This window comes from Ochotona princeps, chromosome 10 (assembly GCF_030435755.1).
Source record: "Ochotona princeps isolate mOchPri1 chromosome 10, mOchPri1.hap1, whole genome shotgun sequence".
NCBI lineage: Eukaryota > Metazoa > Chordata > Mammalia > Lagomorpha > Ochotonidae > Ochotona > Ochotona princeps.
Genome location: NC_080841.1, coordinates 74,773,010 through 74,797,658, shown reverse-complemented (window position 1 = coordinate 74,797,658; position 24,649 = coordinate 74,773,010). Strand labels below are relative to the sequence as shown.

General features: G+C 47.1%; 1 protein-coding gene across 2 annotated transcripts in view; it reads left to right on the top strand.

Annotated features, from left to right (window-relative positions):
* The window catches only part of MKX (mohawk homeobox), a 73,549-nt gene extending 50,108 nt beyond the window's left edge, over positions 1-23,441 (top strand). For both annotated transcript variants that reach the window (XM_058668908.1, XM_004588521.2), the window contains 2 exons: positions 22,373-22,406; positions 22,514-23,441. In XM_058668908.1, the coding sequence (XP_058524891.1) occupies positions 22,373-22,406; positions 22,514-22,706 (227 nt within the window). In that variant the 3' untranslated portion in view covers positions 22,707-23,441. The remainder of the gene's footprint in view (positions 1-22,372; positions 22,407-22,513) is intronic.
* The last annotated feature ends 1,208 nt before the right edge of the window (positions 23,442-24,649 follow it).

Genomic DNA, 24,649 nt, shown 5'->3' with positions numbered 1-24,649 from the left:
ACAGTGGGAGCTGGCTAAACAGGGTTGCTTTTTATAAGAAACTCTTGGGCAAGAGGGACTGTTTTCATTTCATGATGTGTGTCTTAATGCCCTTTTGCCTAGCTGGGGCTATAGCTCTTTGGGCCCTGGGCAGAGGACTCCCGGGGTGTAACACCCTTAAAGCACCCCCTTTCTGTCCTCCATGATAGCCAAGCAGCCCCGTGTGGCCACTGACTTCCAAGTGGAATGCTCATAAGGTGAATAATGCTTTCTTTCCCTTCTGTTTCAAAATAAAATAAAATAAAACACACATTTCATTTCACTCACCCAGTGCCTTCTTCCTTTATCTGAGTATGGAGTCCAAAATTAGAATTTAACAGCATTTTGTGACTGAAGTTTCTATTAAGCATTTCCTGTCCAAAGTTGGGACTTCACGTGAGAGCGTCGCTAGATGGTGGGTTAGCCGAGATTCACCTTGAATCCGGTAGCTCTTCCAGTTGCTTGCTTGGTCCTGCTCTCTTTCCTTTTTCTCTCTTCCTTCTCTTAAGAAACTTTCCCTTTCACCTTCTGGGTGTACATTTCCCTGTGAGCACAAATACAGTATGAATTAAGAGTATGTGACGAATACAACTTTTTAAATAATTCATTGTGCAAAACGTCGGTGTTTTTATCCTGTTTTGCTTCTTGACTTGTGTTGAGTAGCATTAACTGAGCATAAGGGAGGATGTTTAGATCTGTGTTAAGATGTGACTCTACAGTTAGATTCATAGAAAGTCCAATTCCCTCCCATTGGCTACTAAAGCTCCACCTTAAAAGGAATGCTTTGAGGAGGAGGAGGAGGCATCAAAATGTTTCCACAGAGGTTGCTAAGTAGTATTTGCATTTCTTTCTTATTCAGAGCTTTCCTCCCCGCTCCTCAGAGCTCTCAGAGCCACCCTCCCCAAATTGCTGCCCAGCCTTCTGCCAGGTGAAACTTACTTTCTTCCACACCTCTCCCCTCTCCCCATCCCCAACTAAAACCAATTACCCATTCAGCCCAGCCTGACATCCCACCTGCTGCTCCCCATGGTGGTAGTCTTGGGGTGGTGCACCTTCGGACCTCCCCTCTTGTTAGCAGACACAAGGACCCTGGGGGTGGGCAGCCCTAAGAGGAGGGAGAGAACCTTTGTTCTCACAGGGACCTGGCCCTCAGTTACTTGAGAAGGCAGTGACAGGCACATTCTGTGTACAAAGTCAGTCCCCCGTGTGGCGTGCAGAAGCGGGCAATTTGGCTTCCCTTGGGTAAGTTCACATGAAGTCATGTGGTTGCACCTCCTCCCAAAAAGCATCCAGAAACGACAAGCAGAACAAAACAAGGGAAATCCAGCGTTCTTCCCCGTCGACAAGGCAGTGGGAAGAACTGTGACTGTCAAAAATCAGACCCATGTGGAATAGCCTACACATTCTTACAGCATTGAGCTGAGAATTGAAGGGTGCCAAACACGCTGGTTTACAAAGTCACCAAGGTAACTTGCATTGAAAGGGTTTCTTTCCTCTTCGTGATAAGGACACATCTGTCCTTATACACAAGATCGTCTTCATAGCAAAATTCTTGCAGCCTGAATATCCTTTACGAGAAATTCTTCAGGCCAAAGGTGTTGGGGGGTTTGAATTTGGGAACATATACATGAGGCAGATGGGAGCCAGATCAGAACACCAAATCCCTGCCGTGCATGAAGCCTGGGGGAAGTTTTACAAAATGTTTTAATCTAGTCTCTGCATAGGACTGTTTCCTGGTATAGAACTTTCTATTTGGGGCATTAGATTAAGGTTCACAAAGTTGAAGATTTGGGGGCTTGGAGGAGTTCAGATTTTCAGACTGGGGAGACATGCCCCATATTGACAAATGAGAGAAGAAGCTTGTAACACTTCCAAGAAAGAGTCCCCAAATCCAGATGCCAAACTGTGTCTTGAGTAAGGACTTCCACATTTAACACGGTACAAGTACAAGTCTGACTGCACAGCTGAGTGAGTGATGTGTAAGCTGCTGGACGCATCACTGTCACACACACCGGTCTGGGTAGAGCGCAGGACTGGCTGCTGAGGTGCTCTGGGGTGACCTTTCAGCCCTCCCTGCTGAGACCAGCCTTGTGTTGGGGCTCCTCACCATGCAGAAGCACAACTGGGAGCCCTGGGGACCACCCCCACACTGTGGCAGAACTGACAGCCGCAGAATACGTGGATTTTGGCCACACCTGATCAAAGTGTAGCATGGCTGACCTTGACCCAACTGGACAATTCCAACACAGAAGCCATCGTATTGTATCTCTTACTTGGTATTTGTTCCACATCAGGGCAAGTCTTCAAAACTTATCACCACAAAGGCAGCCTTTGTGAATTAACTATCGCTGTCATTGAGTAAAAGGGGGCGGGACTGGTGGCTCCATTATTTCTGTTTTATACATCTGTCCTTATTGTTCACTCTTCTTTCTTTCTTAAATTTCTTTTTAAGCTTTTATTTATCTGAAAGGCAGAGTGACAGAGGGAGAGAGATCTTCATCAGCTGGTACACTCCCCACTAGCTGCAGTAGTTGGAGCTGGGCCAAGGTTAGTGCCAGGAGCCTGGAACTCCATCCATGGATGACAGGAGCCCATGTACATAGGCTGTCTTCTGCTTTCTCAGGTGCAGTAGCAGGGAGCTGGATAAGAAATGGAGCAGCCTAGACTCAAACCACTGCACGTGTTGGATGCTGGCGTGCAGGCGGCCACAACACCAGCCTCATTCACTGCTTCTAAACTTGTGTTTAAGTTGAGGAAAACAAAAGCAGAGACCCGAGTCTCTCTCTCACATCGCTAATCTGTTCTCTTTTGGTTGTACCTGACCATCGGAGTGATCTAATATGGCTACATAAATGGCGCCTGTCACAATTCGCTCTGATTAGCAGCAGCAGGCGCTGTCAATTTCAGTCAATCCTTTGGGACTTGGAGTAGCTAATTGGTTCTTTTTCCTCTGAGCCTCCACGACAGCTGCAGCTGGTCTTCTCAGGCCGACTTCCTTTGGTGTGGGTAATCGGTCCGGTTCCTCATGCAGTCTTGACTCCCCATTCCAAAGTGACCTCGTGCGAGGTGCTTCCACTGCTTGGCCAGCATGACTCGGATGCAAACAGGCACCTTTGTCCGATTGGGACCCACATTTTGCTTTCCCTTGCCTGCCGATGATCATGGCTGTGTTAACCATGCACAGAATTCATTAAGTAACAGATTGTTCACCTCTTTGCCTCTTCTACCTCCCTCATCTTGCAGGTTTTTATTCTTTTCCTATAACTCAATGGAAGTCCGGAGTCCTTACTCCTTTCATGTGAAAGCATTGTGGCCCAGTACAATGGCTCAATCGGCTATACCTTCCCCTTGCAAGTGCTGGCATCCCATATGGGTACTGGTTTGTGTCCCAGCCTCTCCACTTGCTATCCAGCTCCCCACCTGTGGTCCAAAGCCTTAGGACCCTGCTACCTGTGGGAGACCTAAAAGAAGCTCCTGGCTTTGGATCAGCTCAGCTCCAACTTTTGCAGCTGTTTGGGGGTGAACCAGAGAATGGACAATCTTTCTCTCTTCTTCTGTATATAACATCTGCCTTTCCAACATAAATAAATAAAGAAATCCTTAAGAAAAAGAGAGAAGAAAATATTATGCGCATCTCCCTGTCTTTCCAAGAGTGGAAACCTTAAATGGCCCAACAACAAATGACCATTTTACAGCATGATTTTTTTTTATCAACTTTGAGTAGTTGAAGTGAATTGGACAATGTTTTTAGTTAGAGTTGAGAAAAACGAAAGATTTTGTGTTCCTTGAAAACTCCCCAAATTGTGTCTCCTTTCCTGCCTCCCCTCTGCTCGCCAGAACTGTGGGGCTAAGCAGCACCCTGGGGCTGCAGCTTCCTTCTTCATGTGTGGTTTATCTGATGTCCAGCTCTCATTGTGGGTGGCCTGGCTGTCCTTCCCTGTGCAGTAGATGTCTTTGAGTTGGGCCCATGTGCAGACCGGGTGTTCAGCAGGGTGGCACAGTCCTGCTGGCCACTCGGGGGGCGGGCGGGGGAGGGTAGAGAGGAGCATCCGACTGGAGAGTCCCCGAAGGCCAACACCAGAGGGAGGTGATGGCAGGTGCTGGCGCTGGAGTGCGTCTTCAGGTTCAGGAGACTTCATTGCTAGCCTGTTCCATCTCACATCCTCCTGCCTGATGTCCAGCTGGGAGGGAGACAAGACCACATGCATGTAAGCACTTGGGAATCTTGCGAGGAATGTAGGATTTTCAATACTATCGCTACTGAAGACAAAAAGGCAATTTGTGCTTCTGCGATGAAAATCTGTGCAGTCTGTTTACTACTATGTGTGCAAGCCAGGCTGTTTGGTGTAATACTTTGATTCAAGGCAAAAACCACTCTCTGTCTCTGCTTGCTCATTCACTGACTCCTTCTGGGTGTCTGGAGAAGCTTAGAATTGGAGATCTAATTTTTGAGTCACTTCTGAGTATGTGTAGAGTTTGTTCCATCACCAAACCCCGGAAGTGTGGCTAGGTGGATCTGGCTTGTTCTGGAAATGTCTGGTTTTTGTTTTTGTGTTTTGCACAGCCTGCTGCTTTCTCTCTCTTTCTCTCATTTATTTTAAAATTGGAAAGATTGCATATTTTTAGTCATTATTGAAAGACGTTTCTCCCTAAGCCATCCAAAGATGTGACTAAGGATAAGAAAGAGAAGCAATAACAGAGCCTTGCTTTGTTCCAAAAACTGGGTTCTGCTCATTGTCCCTCTGTCTGCATCGATACCTTCTAACGACTATAACAAATGTTTCCCTTTTAGAGACGCCTTGGTTATTCACAGCAGCTGGTGACACCATGATATGCACGCGCCATTCTTCGGTGTATGAATTTCTGTGTAGGGAGCTGGCTTTGTGCTGCAGCAACCAAGCCACTGCTTGCAACACTGGCATGTGTGAGCACCAGTTGTGGCATGTCGAGTTGTGGCATGTTTGAGTCCCAGCTGCTTTCCTGCCTCTCCAGCTCCCTGCTAACACTCCTGTGAAGGCAGGAGATGGTGGTCCCAAGGACTTCGGTCCCTGCCACTCATGGGATAGACTAGGTAAAGTCCCCAGCCATGGTCATTGAGGCCGTTTGAGGAGTAAACCAGGAATAGAAGATTCTCTGTCTTTCTCTGCCACTCTGCCTTTCAAGTACATGAGTATTTACATTTCTATGAACTAGCTTTGCAAGTTCTTTAATATTTAATGCTTACTAGGAAGTCACTGAGCTCTCTCTTTTTTTTTTTTTCTGAGTTCACAGGGAGTACTCATTGCAGTCTCCCTCGTTCTTTATACTATTTTTATTCCTGTTCAAGTCTGTTTGCAGTCTCTTATAAGGCCCACAGAAGTACCTGCCTGAATATTATGTTTCTTATGGCTCTGATATGGAGCCTTATGGTTTTAGACTTACAACATCTTATTTTTTTAGAAGGTTTATTTATTTATGCAGATGGAAGACTGACAGGGTGTGGGGAGGAAAACATCTTGCATCCTCTGATTTGCTCCTCACGTGACAGTTGCAGCTAGGGTTGGGCCAGGCAGAATCCAGGAGCCAAGAGCTTCATCAGGTCTCCCATGGCAGTGGCAGGGACCCAAGCACTTGGATCACCTTTTGCTGCTTCCCCAGGTGTATTAGCAGGGATCTGGGTTGGAAGTCAGGACTTGAACTGGTACTCTAATCTGGGAAGCCAGCATCCCAAGCAGCGGCCCCTGGGTGCAATGCTTGGTCATCCTATGGCCTGGCGGTCCCAGGGCAGGAGGGCCCTCAAGCTCTGGAGGAGGAAACAGCTTGGCCTAGCTGTCCAATGACTGATGCCCTTCCAGGAATCCGTCCCACAGCCCAGACTTGTGTCCTTGGATCTACTGGGTGGCTTTGAGATGGCATCTTGAGCCATTCAGTTCTCAGTATATCCTGCCTTCTGTTGCTCACAACGAGTTTCTCACAGTAATGAGAGCTGCAGAGTCCATTCTCAAGGGATCAGCCTCTGTTGAGGGTGGATAGAGGAGGCAGAGGGTGCGGAAAACAAGAGTGCCATGAGCCTGCTATAGCCTACACTCACTCCACCATAGCCCTGGGAGTTTGAGTTCAAGCACATGAACTTCCAACTATGGCAGTGCCCTCTGGCCCATGGGTTCTGGGTACTGGGATGTTTGGAAGTATGAAGTCTCTAGTGGGCCCTGTCAATCACGTCTCTCTGTGTGGCACCACTGTTCATCCAACGAATAAGAAACAGATGAAAAATAACGCAGTTCTTTGCAGCCCATCCACTGTATCAGTGGATACCAAAACCACGCTCTGCTCTTTCCAAGCCCTGAACCAAATATTCTGCACTAGGAGCAGAAGCTTTAGTTTGCTTTCATTTGTTTTTAAAAAATTGTTTTCCTACCCTAGAAAGAAATGCTGTGTTCACTCGGATGATTAGCTTCTGATGACCCCATGTGGATTGCTACTCGTGACCTTACTTTCCCAAAGGAAAGATTAAAAAAAAAACCCTAGAAGATTTACAAAAATAAAAAGCCTGCTATCACAGCAGCACTGAACTGCCAACAGGCTCCTTTTCAAAGCAGAAAACACAGATTGGATAATGGTGTGTTGTGCGCTAAGCTAATCCAGGCAGAAGGGGGAGGTTTGTGTGCAATGATTCTGAAAGACTACGTGATGTGTAATAACAAAAATCTTGGGCTCTTTTATTCCCAAGTCTATGTTCATAATGAATGTCCCTGAATTGTCATAACATGCCCTACCATAGTGAAAATTATATCAACTTGAGGCCAGTACCATAGCATAGTGGGTTAAACCTCCATGTGGTGCTGGCATCACATATGACCACAGTTTGAGTCCTGGTTGCTAAACTTCCCATCCAGCTCTCTGTACCTGTGGCCAGGGAAGGCAGTGGAGGACAGCTTAAGTCATTGGGTCCCTGTACTCACATGGGAGACCCAGAGGAGGCTGCTGGTTCCTAGCTTCGGATCAGCTCAGTTCCAGCTACTGTGGACATTTGAGGTGTGTATCAGTGGAGGGAAGATCTCCCTTTCACTGTGTCTCCTTCCTTCTGTAACTATACATTTCAAATAAAAATAAAAGATAAATCTTGAAAGAAATTGTGAAAACTTGGCAGCGATAATGCAGATCAAGTAAAGTGTTCTAACCCTCCGTCCCAAAGCATTTTTAATGGTACCCTATTCGAGATTAAGCCAAGATAGCTAACAAAACAATTTTTGAAGTAGAGTCAATCGTTTTTAAACAGTATTTTCTTGAAAAAAAATTATATTTTAAAGAGATGCATGGAAAAGTTGTGTGTGTGAGAGAGAGAGAATGAGAGAGAGAGAGAGAGAGAGAGAGAGAGCGAGCGAGCTTGCATCTACTAGGGCTGGGCCCAGCCATCCAGGTCCCCCACGTGCATGGATAGGGCTGGGATTGGAACACAAGCACTCCTGACACATGACGCAGGCTCTGACGCAGCATCTTCTCCAGGGCTTCCTTAGAAAAATGTCCAGTCTCCTTTTCCCAGGAAGGTGGGATCAACAACTTGAGGTGAAGGCTGGCGTTCCAACCCAAGTTGGAAACCCGATCGGGACCCCCAGGAATTCCTACCGGATTTTTGGCTACCATCTCCGTACCATGCAGCGTCCTCACTTGGACTTCCCTTGACCTTTCCTGTGTCAGGACAACCTAACAGCTTGCTCTGGTGTGGGTTGGCAGGCCATGTCTGGGACCTAAATAATCCAGTAAGCCGCTCTTCTGAGAAGTCCCCCCAGAAACAGAGTCCTCGTCCCTAAAGATCCTTAGAGAGCTGGGTCAGAGACCTCTGGAATGACAGGAAATTCCAGGGCCAGTAGTGACTTGGAGGGGCCCCTTGCCTGCAGAGCGTGGCATGCAGCTCCGGTTGCTGCATGGGACTCACAACCCAACCATGAGCCAGGAAGCCAGGAAGCCAGGAAGCCAGGAAGCCAGGTGCTGCTCTGTGAGCTGGGCCTTAGGCCAAGGTTTGTGTGAGCAGGTGGGTTTTGATATGGAAAACGCTTTGGTTTTCCTTCCCCCCCCCCAAATCAACTTACCATGATAAATGTCTTACTGCCTTATTGATTAACTTGAAAGCAGAGTTAGAGAGGGAGAGACAGGTTTTCTGTCTGCTGGCTCACTCTGAAATGGCTGTGATGGCCAGCGCTGAGCAAGGCCAAACCCAGGAACCAGGGTCTTCATGCAGCGTCTCTCACGTGGGTGGTAAGGACCCAAGCAGTTGGTTCATCTGTCTTGTTGAATAGCAGGGAGCCAGATCAGAAGTAGAGCAACCAGGACATGAACTGGTGCCCATACAGGTTCCCAGCGCTTTCAAGGGGAGAATGAGCTAATTGAGCCATTGTGCCAGCTCAGACCCCATTCTAAATTCAGATGATAAGAATGGAGTCGGGTCTGTATGCCACTGAAGTTTCATAAATACATCTGTAACCATAAAAAGGGGAGGAACATAATAGAATGCTGCTGGTTCACACATTAGCAGGAGCTGCCCTGTCACCCACGTGTGGCTTCTCAGCTGAAACGGGCCTTCACTGCCTGCAGCCATACAGAATATTCTTTCTCTCCCTGGAGACACGTCCCTGTTCATTTTGGGTTTGGCTTTGCCAGTGTGGGGGAGCTCCTTGCGGTGGTATTTAAAGCAGAGAGCAGTTTTTGGGTATCCTGTGTTCAGAAGGAGTAATGAGAGGAGCTCCTGGCCACCTCACTTCTGGGTCCGGTGTTCCCCAACTCCTCCGGAGTCCTTCCGGCTCCATGCAGGGTTCACCCCCTCCATACAGGCTCACAGCACTGCCCATGCTGTCTCTGAATTCAGAATCATAGAACCCCTGAAGCGGAACCACTGCTAGGCCAAATAGTGTATGTGGGTATTTTAATGACGTGTTTACCTGTCAGAGAGGTAACGTTACAGAGAGAGAGAGAGAGAGAGAGAGAGAGAGAGAGAGAGATCGAGAGATCTGTCTCAGCTCTCCCAAATGGCCACAACTGTTGGAGCTCAGCGAGACCAAAGCCCACAGCTGTGGGTCTCCTACCAGGATTTCCCGTGTGGGTGACAGCGACCCAGGTACGTGGGCTATTTTCTGCTGCCCTCCCAGGTTTGTGTTAAAGAGCTGCATCAGCTGTGGGGCAGCCAGCCACCCCAACCAAGCATTGACAGCAAATATCTGGGTGAATGAAGACCCTGCAGTGGACTGTATCAGCTAATGGACCTTGGAAGTATTTCCTCATCTTTTGACCAGCAAGATCGACAGCATTTCAGAACTATCGAAACCACTGGAGTGAAACCCTCAGAGCAGAGTTATCAGGGCCCCTAGGATGGCAACGGGTGGCCATTCCCCAAACCCGAATGCTGGGATGGCAGAGAAGCTAGGTATGGCTTCTCTATATCCCCCCTACCTCCAGTTACAGGAGGAAGAGGAGGGGCAGATTTAGGAACAGTGGTCTCACCCTTTGATGACGTATGCATCCTCAAAAATAAAAAAAAAAAAAATGAAAAAATAAAAAAGCCAGATGTGGAGTAGCCAGGACTCAAACAGAGCTCACAGGCAGTCACTTAACCCGCTGTGCCACAATGTCACCTCCCCGCGGAAAGACTGAAAGTTCCAGTTTACTAAGAACACTGGAGTGTGTCTGCAGTGTTGAAAGGACTGGGGATGGTCTTCATCATGTACGTAAAATTTATAAAGAAAGACAGCCCGGGAACTGTGGGCAAAGCAGTCGTCATTTACTGCTCTTTAGCATCAGCCAAGAGCTTGCGGAGAGCATCTCTTCTTATCACATTGCTGTGAGCGTTAATGTGTCCAGACAGATTCCACACCACGAGCTCCCTGTCTGAAGGGTCACCTCTGGAGATGGTGGTTCAGGAATTTGAGAAGCATGGCTATTGCGGGAGCCAATGCAAAGCTACCCTGCGGTTCCTGTATCAAAGAGAAAAGACTTTTGGATTATCATTCAGCGATAGAGAAAATTCTGAAAATCATGGGTGGAGCCGGACTTTCCAGCCAGCTCCCAGATGATTACAAAGGCACATTTTTTTCCATCCGAAAGGCCTCTCTGCTGAGAAAAATGGTACCCCTGCTTTGCAGCCTAACACCATTCAGTTGCACGTTTCAGGCAAGTCAGCTTGGAGGGAGGCAGTGTGGCTGTTGGAGGGCCGATCTTGGCAGAAGCGGGCTGTGAGCTGTTGAAGACCTGGGAGGATGAGCAGCAGCCTTCGGGTGTGAGGACAGGATTAAGGTTTTGCCAAAAAAGGCAAACCACGTGCATTCACAGGCTTTCGAACCAGTAGGGTGATGGGCTGTTCCAAAAGGAATGCTTCTGCCCCTCTCCCACAAAATAATAGAAATAATAATTTAAAAAAAGTAATCCTTGATGGGGAGCAGACAATGCTAGAGTCAGTGTCAGTCACGTGAGAGACCCAGGAAAGCTCTGGGCTCCTGGCTTCAGCCTGGCTGGCCTTGGCTAGTACGGGCATTGGGGGAGTGAACCAGTGGATGGAAGATTTCTCTCTGTTTCTCTGCTTTGCGAATAAAACGAAAATAAATAAGAAGAGGGAATTGATTTTTTTTCTTCAAAGATTTACTCATTTATTTACATAAAATCAGAGCTACACCAAGGGAGGGAGGGAGTGAGAGACAGACACGTATTTCATCACTGGCTTACTTCTCAAATAGTCACAAACCAGAAACCAGGAGCTTCATCCAGGTATCCTACAGGGTATGGCAGCACAGACATTTGGGCCATCCTCTGCTGGTGTTTGCAGGCATATTAGCAGGGAGCTGGATTGGAAGTGGAGCACTTGGGTCATGAACCAGTGCCTGTTTGCGATGCTGGCATTACAAGTAGCAACTGAACACACTAGGCTGCAACACTGGCCCCCTGATGGAGCCGTCCTCAGAGTGGATACTCCGTACCCCACAGGAACACTCCCTGAAGTTATGTACACGTAGCTGGGAAGTCGCTTTGTGGGACTTCAGCTAGAAACCTGGCTTTCAGAGGGGAAACATCTTCAGTGTTCCCTTTAGGAAAGCACAGTAGCAACATCTACACGATGCTTGGGATCGGGGGATGGTCTTGACAGCTGGCAGCGCTGGAACATGAGAGGAACACCACACCAGCAGTTTTTTCTTGAAGAGGGTAGATTTGGCATACAGAATCCATTCTTCTGAGCTGGTGGGTTTTTCCCAGAGTTACAGTATTTTGCTTGATTTTCATATTACATCTATTATTGCTGAATAGTTTTTTTTGGTGACAGCATCAATTCCCATTTTCTACTTGTAGAGACAAAGTGAGAGAGGAGGTTGATGTTTCTTTTTTTCTGTTTTTTTTTATTAATATTATTATTTCATTTTATGACACAGCTCCATAGGCTCTGGGATTCCTCCAAACCCTCCACCCGTATTGATTTCCTCCATATTATTACAGTAGTACAGCTCATAACCAGTCAGAATTTCATCATTGGTGGCATGGACCATGCAGAGAGTCCAGCATCTTATTGTCCAGATAAATCCAACAGTTCCATTGGGAGACCATCCTTGATCTGAAAGTAGAGCTGGCAGAATATCATCCCCTCCAATGAAAAGCCACAACACAAATTCAACAACAGGACCGATTGGGGAATGAACCCTCAGGGGAAAGATCTTCTTTTTTGTATCTGCTCCTCTCTGTGTATCTGACTTTCCAATACAAATAAAATAAATCTTAAAAAAATAAGCAAAATTTATTTTGCTACAAAAAGTTCTGACATTTCCGAGTAGTCTTTTTATTATATGCATTTCCATGAACTTAACTGGTTTTATTTATTTATTTTTTATTGTATTATACAATTCCATAGGCTCTGGGATTTCCGTTATCCTTCCCCAAACTCCCTCCCCACTAACTAATTTATTTTTGTGTTATTTGAAAAGCAGTGTGTGAAAGAGAGAGAGATCTCACGTCCCCTGGTTCACTCTTCCGAATGGTCACAACAGCCAGGACTGGGCCAGTAGCTGGGACATTCACCTGGGTCTCCCACATAAGAGCTCAAATACATGAGCCATCACTTACTGTCTCCCAGGGTGTGAATGAGCAGAGAGCTTATATCAGCAGCAGGGCTGGACTCAAATCCAGGTACTTCAACACGGGCTGCGGGCATCCCAAAAGGCATCTTGGCCACTGTACCAAACATCTGAGCCCCATGAACTTGTAAGTGGCCTGGTACAGTGTTGGTATGTATGCCCAGGTGCCACGTAAGGGTGTACGATACACTAGGTCATGTGGTCCTGATAAGCAGCCCAAGGGGTCTGGTAATGTTATTTCCTTATTACAAGTGTCCCAGCAAAATGAAACTCTGCAGGCCTCTCTCTCTCTCTCTCTCTCTCTCTCTCTCTCTTTGTCTTACACACACACACACACACACACACACACACACACATCAGGTGGGAGAGCAGATTCCAACTCTTGCTCTCTGACTCTCTGCAGACCACCATAATGATTAAGACACCAAGAGCAGACAACGGAAGAATGAGTGGTTCTAGGCTTGTCCCCCACCGCCCCGTTTCTGGTCACCCACAGTCACTGTCTTCCCTGTAGACTGCAACTGCATTTTGATCTTCAAAGTGAGGTTTCGGATGGAAGACTTGAGGCCAGGCGACGATGGTACTTCGGAGATCACAGAGGGACAATCTTGGAGGAGAGGAGGGAGCCAAGTCATTTGGCATGGAGAATATTTAATGTGTTTCCAGAAAAAGATTTGAAGGGAATTGAAACAGGATCACTGGGTGGTATTCTCTTTGTTCTGAAAAGTTACTTTTAAGTTGCAAATCCCACTTCCTGCACCTTTGGCCCATGGTCCAGACAGAGGAGGGTGGAGCGGCTATATCTTCCACCAGAGCCCAGACACCCCGAGATGTCCATCATAGCCACCAGACTTACACCCTTGAGGAAAAGCCATCAAGGTGCAGGCTCCCTAAAGGATAAGATGCCAGCAGCACGTTCACAGGGCACTTTAGGAAGTTCATGGAAAACAGAATTATGATTTTAGTGGTGCCGAAATTTCTTAAATTCATGCATGCAAGGGATCTCCAAAACATTCATGGAAAATATGTGCTGAGAAAGAATTACATATGGGTTTCAAATTTTTTTTTTTTTTTGCAGTAAGTTAACCTATCTTCTCATTCCAACTTTCCATGAGTTCTCCACAGTGCCCATACACAGATTCACAAGTGGCATTGGTTATGGTCTCTGGATGCAAGAAAAGCAATTGAAGGTGGGGCTCCATGGTTATAGGTCACGTGAGTGCCATGAGCCATTACAGCATGGAGGGGTCACAGGAAGACTGTGGGCCAGGTGAGGAAGCCATGGCTGCAGGAAACACTGTTTCATTTGGGGAGATTTTTCTCCTAACTCTAAAATGAACTTGAAAGCTTAGGATGCTCTGATGCCCCAGGATTAGTAGTTAAGCTGGTTTATGACAAAAGAGGAAGTAATGAGATCCATGCTAGGAGACAGAGTGGATTGCCTCTTGTAGTTCTCGCTGTTTACACAGCTTCGCAGGTAGGTGCTTAGCTACTGCTTGGGATGCCTGTGTCCTGTATAGAGTCCTGCTCTGGACTTGACTCCAGCTTCCTGCTGATGTGCTAGTGTTGTGGGGACCGAGTGCCCAGCTGGGTCAACAGCAGGTTCTTGGCTTGATGTTGGAGACTTCAAAGGAGACACACAGGTAAGGTACAAAAAGTTTGGCAAGACTTAAGAGATGACAGCAGGGAACCCATAGGGAAATGGTGATGTCTCCTGCCCTTACAAATCATCGTGGCAGGGCTGGCAACCTAACTGCATAGACTCCTGAGGCAGGTTTGGGGTGGGGCTTCAGCACAGTGATCCATGCTAGGAAGGTGTGATAGCCTTCCCACTGGAGAGGCATGGAGGCCCCAGGGCATGAAGAGAGTGAGGGTACGAATCTGCAGCCAGGTTGGGTCAACATGGAAGGGGCTGGGATTTCAGTGGTGCAAGACTGGGACAAGAAGACTGCTAGCTGACTTTCAGAGACATTTCCATTCTCAGCTCAGACTTGGCTCTTATCACTGGGAAGAACAGTTGGTGGCTCAAGTACTAGGGGCCCTGCCTCCCACGTCTAAGCCCTGGATAGAGTCCTGGGCATTGTGGCTTTGGCCTGGCCCAGCCCCAGCTGTTGCAGGCATTCAGGAAGTCAAACAAGCTGGTGGAAGATCTCTGACACTATTTGGCAAAGAAATATTGTTTTCAGAAAACACCCAGTTTTGCAACATCTTGTAGGAGTTTTGAGTGCCCCTCGCAGTGTCCTGCTGGCAGGTGCTGGGCATGTCTGTCCGTTTCCTTTCCCAATGAGAGGGTAGCCACAGACATTTCCTCCAGAGGTGATGAGGCAACTACTGCCGAGGACTGCTTGCCAACGTTGTCTTGTGGGCTGTCAAGAGGGAATACTGGGCCATAGCCTTTACTGAAGCATCATTCCCAATCAAAATGTGAGGGAGAGCTCGAGAGCTTGCCTAGGGACCCTGTTTTGCCCTTTAGACAGGTTCTTTCATATTGTGGATTAGATCATCATCGTGAAAAAATAGGATTTTGTTTATTTATTTATTTTTTTAGCCCTGTGACTTAAAATTCTAACAAAGGGACTGGCCTGGGATGGAGGAGGTTAAGCTACAGTTTACGATGTCAGCATCCCATGTGGGTGTAGGTTTGAGTCCCCATTGTTCTACTTCTCGTCCATCTCCCTGCTAGTTTATCTAGGAAAGCAGCAGCCGATGGCCCAGTGCTCGAGCCCCTGCCACACCCACATGGGAGACCCGGTTGAAGCCAGGAGCCCCGTCCTGGCCATTGTGACCATCTTGGAGTAGATCAATCAATGGAACAGCTTTGTCTTCTCATGTCACCCCCTCCGTGAATTGTACCTTTCAAATAAAGTAAATATTTATAAATAAATAAAATCCTAGCAGAAAGTACAAAAGAGAGCAAGAGAGAAAGAGAAAATAGGGTTTTAATAGTTATTGCAAATGCTCTCTGGGCGAATGATACATCATTGCATGGCTTTGTCAGGTTACATCTGGAAGTAATGGAATGCAGTGGTTTAAAGTAGGACCTTCTGACTGGGCTCAGCTTCTGCTTGGGACATCAGCGTCCCATATCGGGCTCCTTGGGTTCAAGTCTGCTATTCTACTTCCATTCCAGCTTCCTGCTGTAGCATCCTTGGAGCTAGCAGGTGATGGCTCAAGAACCCTAACCCCTGCCACCCAGGTGGGAGACCCAGCTGAAGTTCCTGCTTCCTTTCTTTGGCTCTGGCTGTTGTGGCCATTTGGAGAGTAAACTAGAATATCAAAGATATTCTCTCTGTATAGCTTTCTTTTCTTTCTTTTTCCAATGATTCTTTGGTTTATTTAAGAGGCAGAGTGACAGAGAGCGGGGGACAGAGCGAGAGAGCTCTTTCATCTGCCAGTTACTCTCAAAATGACTGCAAGAGCCATGGTTCAGACAAGTCAAAGCCAGGAGTTCCCTCCAGGTGGGTGCAGGAGCCCAAGCACTTGAAATATCTGCTGCTGCTTTCCTGAAGGCCATAAGCAGGGAGCCGGACTGGAAGTGGAACAGCCAGGACTTGAACTGTTGCCCACATGGGATGCTGACCTTATAGGAGGCTTATCACTGCTACACCACCGCACCCATCCCTATCTTGAAAACAAGTAAAAGTAAGTAAACATTGAAAAAAAACAAAATGGCCTTTGGCTGCCAGCTGGCCTGGAGTTGCGACAGACCCTTCTGGGGCTGCGTTCAGCACTTGCTGGACCTCTCTAAGTGGCATTGTCACGGTGAATGTGTGCAGTGAGCAGTCTCACGGAGTTACTGTCTGCAGTGTTCCTGGCACAAGAACAAGCATTCAATAAATGTTAACAATTGCCATTTGAAAGATCACCCTCTGCACCATTTGCCTACCTCAGTATCCTGGTTTAAATTGGACGGAGTGAAGTCTTGAATTCTTGGAAAACCCGTGCCACACCAGCGAAGGCCAAAGGGTGGGTAGTTTTCTTACTGTCAGAGGACGTGGCAGATGGGAAAAAATAATACATTATACACATGCAGAGAAAACCCCACTTAAAAAATATACTTACTCATTTGAAAGGGAGAGAGAGCATGCATGTGTTCACTGTTCACTGCCAAGATGGGTACAATGGCCAGGGCTGGGTCAGACCAAAGCTGGGCAACTGGAACCCCAGTTGGGGCTCCCCTGTGAGTGGCAGGGGCCCAAGTGCTTGAGCTGTCATCATTTGCTGCCTCCCAGGCACATTAACAGGAAGCTGAATCCGAGGAGGAGTAGGTGAGACTCCACCAGATGATCTCCTCTGGATTACATGCCTTGCAAGCTGAGGCTTAACATGCTGCACCACAGCACCCACCTTTTCAAGAGCGGTGCACTACCTGTTTGGAAGGCCATAAACCCCGTAATGCCTTTCATTTTTCGATTTTACACTTTGGTGTCAATTTTCTGCAGCGCAGCCATGTTATTCTCTTACTAGAGATGAGCACATGCTACGCTGGGCAGCATGGAAGCATGTGGTCATGTGTGCAGTCACACATGTAGTCTGTAGAGGTGAGGGTCACCAGAGCCCAGCCTGCAGCTCTCGGGTGGGACACATGGGCCTTCTGACTCTCATGGAAAATGCTTCTGAGGAGAATAGCCAGCATGGTGTTCCATTTTTTTTTTTTTTCACATAAACACGTCTCTGTCGCAATTGCTATTCCCACAGGCTTTTCCAAGTCCCCTCCTGGGAAGGGGACAGTAGTCCTGGGAGGCTTGGCTGAGGCTCAGATCTGCAGTAAGCAATGTTTTAGAAACTTACAGTGAAGTTCCACACTGCCTCTCTTGCCGGGGTCCTGTTCTTTCCTACAGTCATCCCATGGACAGGTGCGTCCCAGATGCTGCCTGGTGTCCCCACATGTGTCTGGACCTCTGAAATCGGGGTGTCCACACCTGCTGTTCATCACCTGTCACCCATGGTGCAGTACCCAGGCATCTGGGGCTATGGCCTTGGGTCATGGTCACAAACCACAGGGTTGTCATTTGTCTGCAGTGGAATTTGGCCAGCCCAATGGATAAGCAAGATACAACCTTAGTGACCACAGGGGACACTTATCCTAGGACGCCCAAGTCTCTTCAATGCCAAATGGCATGTTATTTGTGTAGCATCCACACACCTCTTCCCGTATACCCAGAGTCCCCTCCGGGTGACTAATCACACCTCAGACAACGCAAGCGCTGTGTGAGAGGTTGATGAACTGGATGGTGTAGATAGACATCTGCTGCTTCGCTCCCCAAAGGGATGCAGTGGCTGGGAACAGGCCAGGCTGAAGTCAGGGACTGGCATTCCATCCAAGTCTCCCATGTGGGTGCAGGGACCCAGGCACTGGGGCCATCTTCTGCTGCTTCCCCAGGTGCTTCAGTAGGGAGCTGGAGCGAAAGTGGAGCAGCCAAGAGGATCTGAAGTGGTGCCCACGTGGGATGCCGGCATTACAGGTAGTGCTTCCCACTTTCTTTTTCCCCTAATGCTTTCAGTCTGTTGATGGTCAAGTTGCAGGTGCAGGAGCTGTGGGCACAGGATGCCAACCGCACCACCTCCGCTGGTCCCCCCTGCCTTTCCTCTCTCACCTCAGGGACCACTTCTGTTAGCACTCAGCCCACCCGCCTTCTCATGATCCCCGCATACCCCGCCTTGTGCTCTTTCTGCTTTAATTTAGGAAAACATTCAGGACATGATTTTTCAGTTATTTCGTTTAAGAAAAATACTGATAATCTTAATGTTACATAATTGTGCTTACATTTCAGTGGTGTGACTAGCTTTTGAGGGGTAGGCTTTAAAACATTCTTAATTCTCAGGCTTATTGATTCAAATTGAGAGGGGGAGAGATAAAGAAAACCTCTCAGATGAATTTGGCCCTGTCGGGGTCTGGTTGTAAGCTGTAGATGCTCTAAATCCAAGGCAATGTGCTTCTGAATCGCGTTTGTGGACATTGAAAGGACATTTCATCCGCACACTCCCGGCCTGCTATGCTGGGAGCTACAGCAGGGCTGAGTTTTCAGTCTAATGTTGCCCCACTTAACTTTAAAAGGAAACTTATGTTCAAACTGAGGGTAGCCCCACTTCCAGTGCCAGCATGGTTTGGGTTTCGACAATGTCTGAGATTTTCCTAACCACGCACTTTCTCTCTCTCTCTCTCTCTCTCTTTTTTTGTCTTAAAACATGTTCTTTTGGCTGGTTCAGGACCTGATTCCTGCCAGCCTATTGCTTTTATGATTATTGACTGAGAAGCTGAGCTTTGAAAGCTGAGAATCTAGAAAAGGCATGGCAGCCCAGCCAAGCTACTTATAGGGTACGAGACACACCCGACCCTCACGGGAGGGCCTGTGTGAGGTGGGGGCTGTGCCTGGGAGCCACCACGCCCAGTTTTCCTGAGCATTCAAAAGCCATCTCCTGTCACGTTGTTTGGGGGTGCTCCTGGCTGCCACATCTGAAGGGCAGAAGGCTGCAGGTCACCTGGTTGCCTTAGGTAGCAGAGACCTGAGCCCCCAAATCGGAGCACCCTAGATGCAAACTGCTCCTGAAACTAGGTTTACTCCTGGACTGGGTTTGGAGCCAGCACTTTTTTCCCCTGCAAACATTCCATGCAACCATTTCGTAAGATGCTTTTTTTCCATAGGGCCCATTTTCCGAGTCCTGTTTGGATGACACCAACTCCCTAATAAGAGAGTTGGGACATCCTGGACCTCTCAGCCTGAGGGATAGGAAAATGGCTCCCCAGCCAGCAGGTGTCTTCAGTGCAGAAAGCACACAGGGTTCACTGCACCAGGGTCCTCGCCTGCTGGTTGCCTCTTGGCTGCTACTTCCAAGAATCACCCTACAGGAGGGAGGTGGCTCTTGGATGCTGTCAGGTACCATGGCATCCTGGAGTGACATATGGGCAGCCACCAGAGACAGCAGCAGGAAAAGCCCGGGGAGCTGGCACACAGACATTCTTCTCCTAAAAAAAGGAGGGGACTGGAGTCAGCTTTTCCTGACATTGAGTTTTACTGCCTGCCTTTTTCTCCGCATTGACTATTCGTAAGAGGGCAAAATGTTTCTTCATGTTCCATTCTTGGGAAATTCTTCCTTCTTGTTCCTGGAAAGGAGGCCAATTAGTACCTGATGACAGGGGAAGAGGTACTCATTTGCCTCTTAGGACTGAGACAACACCCACAGTGAATTGTTAGCATGAAGGAAACTCGGGAATCCCCAAACCTCAGGGGAGCCTCAGACTCTGCTTAAACACTTCAGAGTTGTTGCTAGGCACCAGAGTGTCAATCACTTCCACCCCGAGAGCAAGTCCAGCTTCGTCATTTCACAGTTGGCTGCCGTGGAACAAGTTCTAGGAGTTAGCCACCGACTGCCAGATCAACATGGCAGCTGCAGGCAAGTGCTGGGGGCCTCTCTGGGTCCTGTGGCCTGCTCCATGCACTCCGTGTTCCAGGGGATCCCTTTGGTGCTCGCTCCATTCTTGGGGTTCAGTGTCCAGACTGAGGAAGGTGGAATTTGATCCCTTTCTTTGGGGTCAGTCCTGAAGATTCCGAAGGCCAAGAATCAGTTTTCAAGGTCTTTGCTCAATTGTGTTCTATGACTTAAGTTATTGCATCTGTAGGAGGCTGCCTCTCCTTTTGCCAAGTCTTCCCATTGGATAAATATCTCCATAACCTATTGTTTCGCTTCAGCAATGAAATTGCCGCAATTGGAACAACTATTTTTTTTCCTCCCTCTCTTTTCTCTATGAAGTGTCCAATGTTACTGGCTTGGCTTGCAGGGCTGTTCTGTGTCTCAGTAGCACCTAGTCCCTGTCATTCCCACGCAAAGACTGACAGGCAACAGTCCTCAACAAGGAAAGACTTGGCTAGTCATGTTCAAAGTTACTGATGCTAAGCAAGTCCAAGTACACAGTACTGAGTGTGGTGCCCTGCACAGAGACAGTGTTTTGTAAGACAGGACTGTCAGAACTCTGGGAACAAAAAAAAAGTAGCCGTCTTTTCTTCCCTGTTGCGTGAGGGATGTTATCATTTCATAATGAGCGGAAACAGCAGAGTTGTGGCTAACTAGGCAGGCTGACCGGAAGAGGCCGAAGTATGTGTGTGTGTGTGTGTGTATGTGAGAGAGAGAGAGAGAGAGAGAGAGAGAGAGAAAGAGAGAGAGAGAGAGAGAGAGAGAGAGAGAGAGAGAGAGATGGGCTAGGAATTTTCACTACAAATCCTAAGGTGACAGATCCACCTGCTTCCTCCTAAAATCTAAATCAAGTGCTGCCTGGATGCCCAGGGAAAGGAGATGGAAGGCATGATTGTCATTCCATTTGGGGCAGGCCCACAGAGCATCCCACTGGAGATCACCACAGCCTTGTCCTCGCTGCACCAAGTGCCCGAGTTCTCCCGTTAGCAGGACTTTTGTCTTACGTTCCCTGGATTCCTCCATGAAATACTGTGCAAAATGCTCACAGTGCCCAAGAATTATCTCCTAAGTCTGTGTTGCCAGCTCCACTTGGGGTAGATGGGCAAGCTTTCCCGTTCTCTGCCGTGCTGCCTGATGGGCATGGAAGCAGAACAGCCTCATCCGCAGAGCCCTGGAATAATTTCATCTTCCCTTGGAAGCAGAGCCCTGGTTACATTGTTTAGGGAGTCCTCAAAAAGTTCCTGGTAGCTTGAAATGAAAGGATGTTTGTTCTGGTGAAGAAACAAAATATGGACGTCTTGCATGTATTTTGTTTTTCGTAACACTCATTTTCTGCTAGCTTTTTGCAGCTGCCTCGCAAGCATGGTGTTTTATTGGTTTTTCCCCTAAATAAACTGACCTTTGACCTCCATGGCCCAGAACTTCTGGGCTTCTTTAAGACTCATGGGGCTTGGCCCAGGAAGTGCTGTGCTGTTCCACTAGCCCTTGAAGAAGGAGGGGAGAGGCCTGCCTGCAGAGATCCAACTGTAGGAGGCAGAAACAAGGGAAAAGGATGAGGAAAGAGAAGATGGTTTTGCAAAGGCACTGCCTGCCAAAGTCACTGCTGTGTGGATGACAACAAGGGTGTTGGAGGCAGGGACCAAGCCCTGGCTGGTGTTGGAGTATGACAGCCGCAACCACTGTTGCTGGGCTGCATTGGTGAGCTGTCCCCGCCCTTCCACACGCCTCCCTCCTGTGTCCAGGAGAGTTCCTCCCATCTGATTCTCAAAGGAGCTACCCAGAGAACTCTAATCCAGGTTGAGATCTCGCTCTCGGGCCACAGTTTCTAAGCACAGTGGTTGGGATACCTACATGCCACATGGGGTGGAGGAGGGAGCCTGGTTCAAGTCCTGCTCTGCTCTGGATCCCAGCTTCCTGATTATAATGTGCCCCTGAGAGGCGACAGGACTCGAGCCCCTGCTGCCCACGGGGGAGACCTGGACTGATTTCTGAGTTCCTGGTTTGGGCAGACATTTGCAGAGTGAACCAACAAATGAGCAATCTCTCTTTTTCTGCATTTCAAAGAAATAAAGGTTTGTGTTTTGTTATTTTTTAAGAGAAGTTTTAAAAGATGAAAGAGACCCTGTGTCCATCTTTATGTTTTTGTAGTGTTGGGAGAGGTTTGTGTTCAGAGTGCAGAAATGGAAGTGAGGAAGTGAGACAATATCCTGGGTTGCACCTGCTACAGCAGTGATGTAGGCCACAGGGCAGTGGTGTGGCAGGGGGCGGGCTTGCAAGCCTGAAGACCACTCCCCTGCCCTTCTGATATCCCAGGATGTTGTGTGCTGCCAGCAGAGGGGGTCAGTTGCTGATGAACTCCATGGAGTGATGTGCCTGCAGGGTTCACTTACAATTAAGGTGTGATGCCTGTGGAATCCTGAGCCAGAGCCACCCTCCAGATGTTCTAGAAACCCCATTGTTTTGTAGTTGAGCAAAATGACTCAGACAGCAGGGAGCTTCATCACCTGCCTGGAGCCACCCTGCAGGTGAGTGGTCTGCAAAGGCCAGATCTTAGCATGTCTTCATCAGCCTGTAGGCTGGCCGGTAGTAAGGCCCAATTTCTCCTGGCAGATGGCGCTAAGGTTTCTGAATATCTGCAAAAATCCTTGGAGTTATTGTCTAAAATCCTTGGAGTTATTGTCTCCTTAGAAGGAAAAATAATTTTTGTCATCTTAATATAAAATGCCGTATCTTCATAAAAAAATGATCCACCATTTGTTTTGATTATCATTTATTCCTGGTCACAATGGTGAAACTCTTGAGATTAAAACCAAAACAAGAGGAGAAAAAAATAATTGAATATTTGCTTCTCTTTACAGACACACCAGAAAATGGATCCAATAAGGGTGACAGGTGAGCAAGATGTCTGTCTCTGCCGTTTGTGCCTTCTCCAGGCTGGCATTCTCTGGGCTACCCACGAGGAGTCTGATGGGTTTCCTCTCTGTTCTGCTTCAATCCAGCGCAGCCAACAGGACGCGACCCAACAAGGACGACACGTACTGGAAGGAGATCAGCGCAGCCATGGCCCTGACAAACCTGGCCCAGGGGAAAGACAGCACGCAGGGGACTGCCAGCTGCATCATCCAGAAGTCATCACACATCGCGGAGGTCAAGACCGTGCGAGTCCCGCTGGGACCTGTGCTGCCGTTCTGAGGGCCTCGGCCCCTGTGGTCTGGCCGTCTTCATCCTGAACAGCCCAGTGACTCTCTGCAAAACCTCTTGTTGTTTTTCATTTCCTAAATATATCGTTTAGTTGCTTCTGTAAAAGACATATAAGTTATAAAAAAAAAAACCCTCTCATTTTAATTGAAAGTATTAATTTATGTTACTCAAACTATGCATAAAACGTCTGTGCTACCGTTCCAGTAAGTGCCTTGCTGCCTCATCCCAGATGCCAACTGCGTATGCTTTTAGTCTGTGTGCGTCAGCCCAGACAGACCTAGCACTGTCAAGAGTGCCGAAAACCCTTGGGATATCCAGGACAGCTTGGAAATCTGGGCAGCCCATATGAAACGCCCCTCCTGGAAGACTTCCACGCTGTTGAGACATGCTCCTCCACATGCCTTGCTGAGTGACAGGGAGAATTTGATGCATGTATGGGGCCCATGATTCTGACAGGTTGCAGATTTCCGAAATGACAGTTACGTGGTGTGTGCCTCTCTGAGAAGTGATGCCTTCAGCTGAATGTATAACGGCACAGGGGGCCTTGTGACCACAGTGTGCTGTGGAATTAATTTGGAGTTTTCACTTTCTCAAGTTTAGCTGAAGTTTTTGAAAAAACAAAAACAAAAGAAAGCCAAACGTTTTCATTGTAAAACCAAACATGAGAGTTTAATTTTTAACCCTGTAATCTTGTTTGCATTAGAGTTCTGTGGGTTTTTGTTTTTGTGTTTGTTTTTTTGATGAAGGAAACTTTTTTTCGTATGAAATGACTAAGAATTTTCTTGTTTGGTTCAGTTCAAATTTAAATTGCTGATGGACAATTTGTATTGCAATGAGAACAAGACAATGAAAGAAATGTACCTCTAGGCGAATAGTCATATATATGCATAAAATTGATTTTTTAAATTTAAAACATATGGAAAACAAAACTTTGAGCTGCCTCTGAATTTTGCCAGCTAGGACAGTGAAGTGAAACTTGAATGAATTCATGCATTCAAAGAATGAGCGTTTTGTTTCTAAATTAGACTACAAGTAAGAACAATCAATGTCCACAGAAGGGGATCTTTTCCAGTCAAATGATAACATTCCGATCAGCTTGGCAACACTTGAAACTTAAAGAAACAGTAGAGGTGCCAGCTAGAGCAGTATGTATGTGCTGCAGAAATAGAAAAAGGATTTTTGCAGTGAGTTTTTTTTTTTCTGGGTCGGTCATCTATTTTGAATTTTAAAAAAACTGAAAAATGTTTTTTTTTTGTGAGTGTGAGGAAGAACTGGTAGGGCAGGCCTGGTGACATTTTTTGTAGCAAAATTTTTCAAACCAAAGGTTGCTCTAGTTAACATCTGGGCAGTGTCATTCTGATATGCATTGTAGGTCACTTTTTCTTGTAACATAGCCTTTGTGGGTTGAGTTTATTTAGTGTAATGAAGATAATTTGATATAAAATATTTTGTACATATATATTTTTACTTTTTTTCTAAATGGCTGTTTGCAGTGACAGTAAATGCAAAGCAAGATACGTAAGTTATGACTGTATGATGAGATGAAGTATACGTTTTTAGTTTACATTCCTTAAGTAGTTAGACGTTGGTGGTGAAAAAAAAAAAAAACTTGGAAATCTTTGCCAAACAATTTTTCCAAAAATGTGGGCATGCTCGTGGCGACTAAGGACAAATACTTCACTCTTTTTCATACTATTATAAGTTATTCTGGTATTAAGTATTTTAATAAAAGTGTTTTTTTCTAACATATTTCCGTTAGATGAATGATTGCCGTTTGTAGTTTATTAGAATTAGTCCTCATTCATTTTTGTCATCTTTTACCAAAAAAAGGAAAAAACAGAAAAAGAAACAAAATGTGTTTTGTGTTACACACTAGCACAGACAAGCAGTATAGGACCATAATTCAGATGAATTTGGTTTTTAAATGCCAAAGC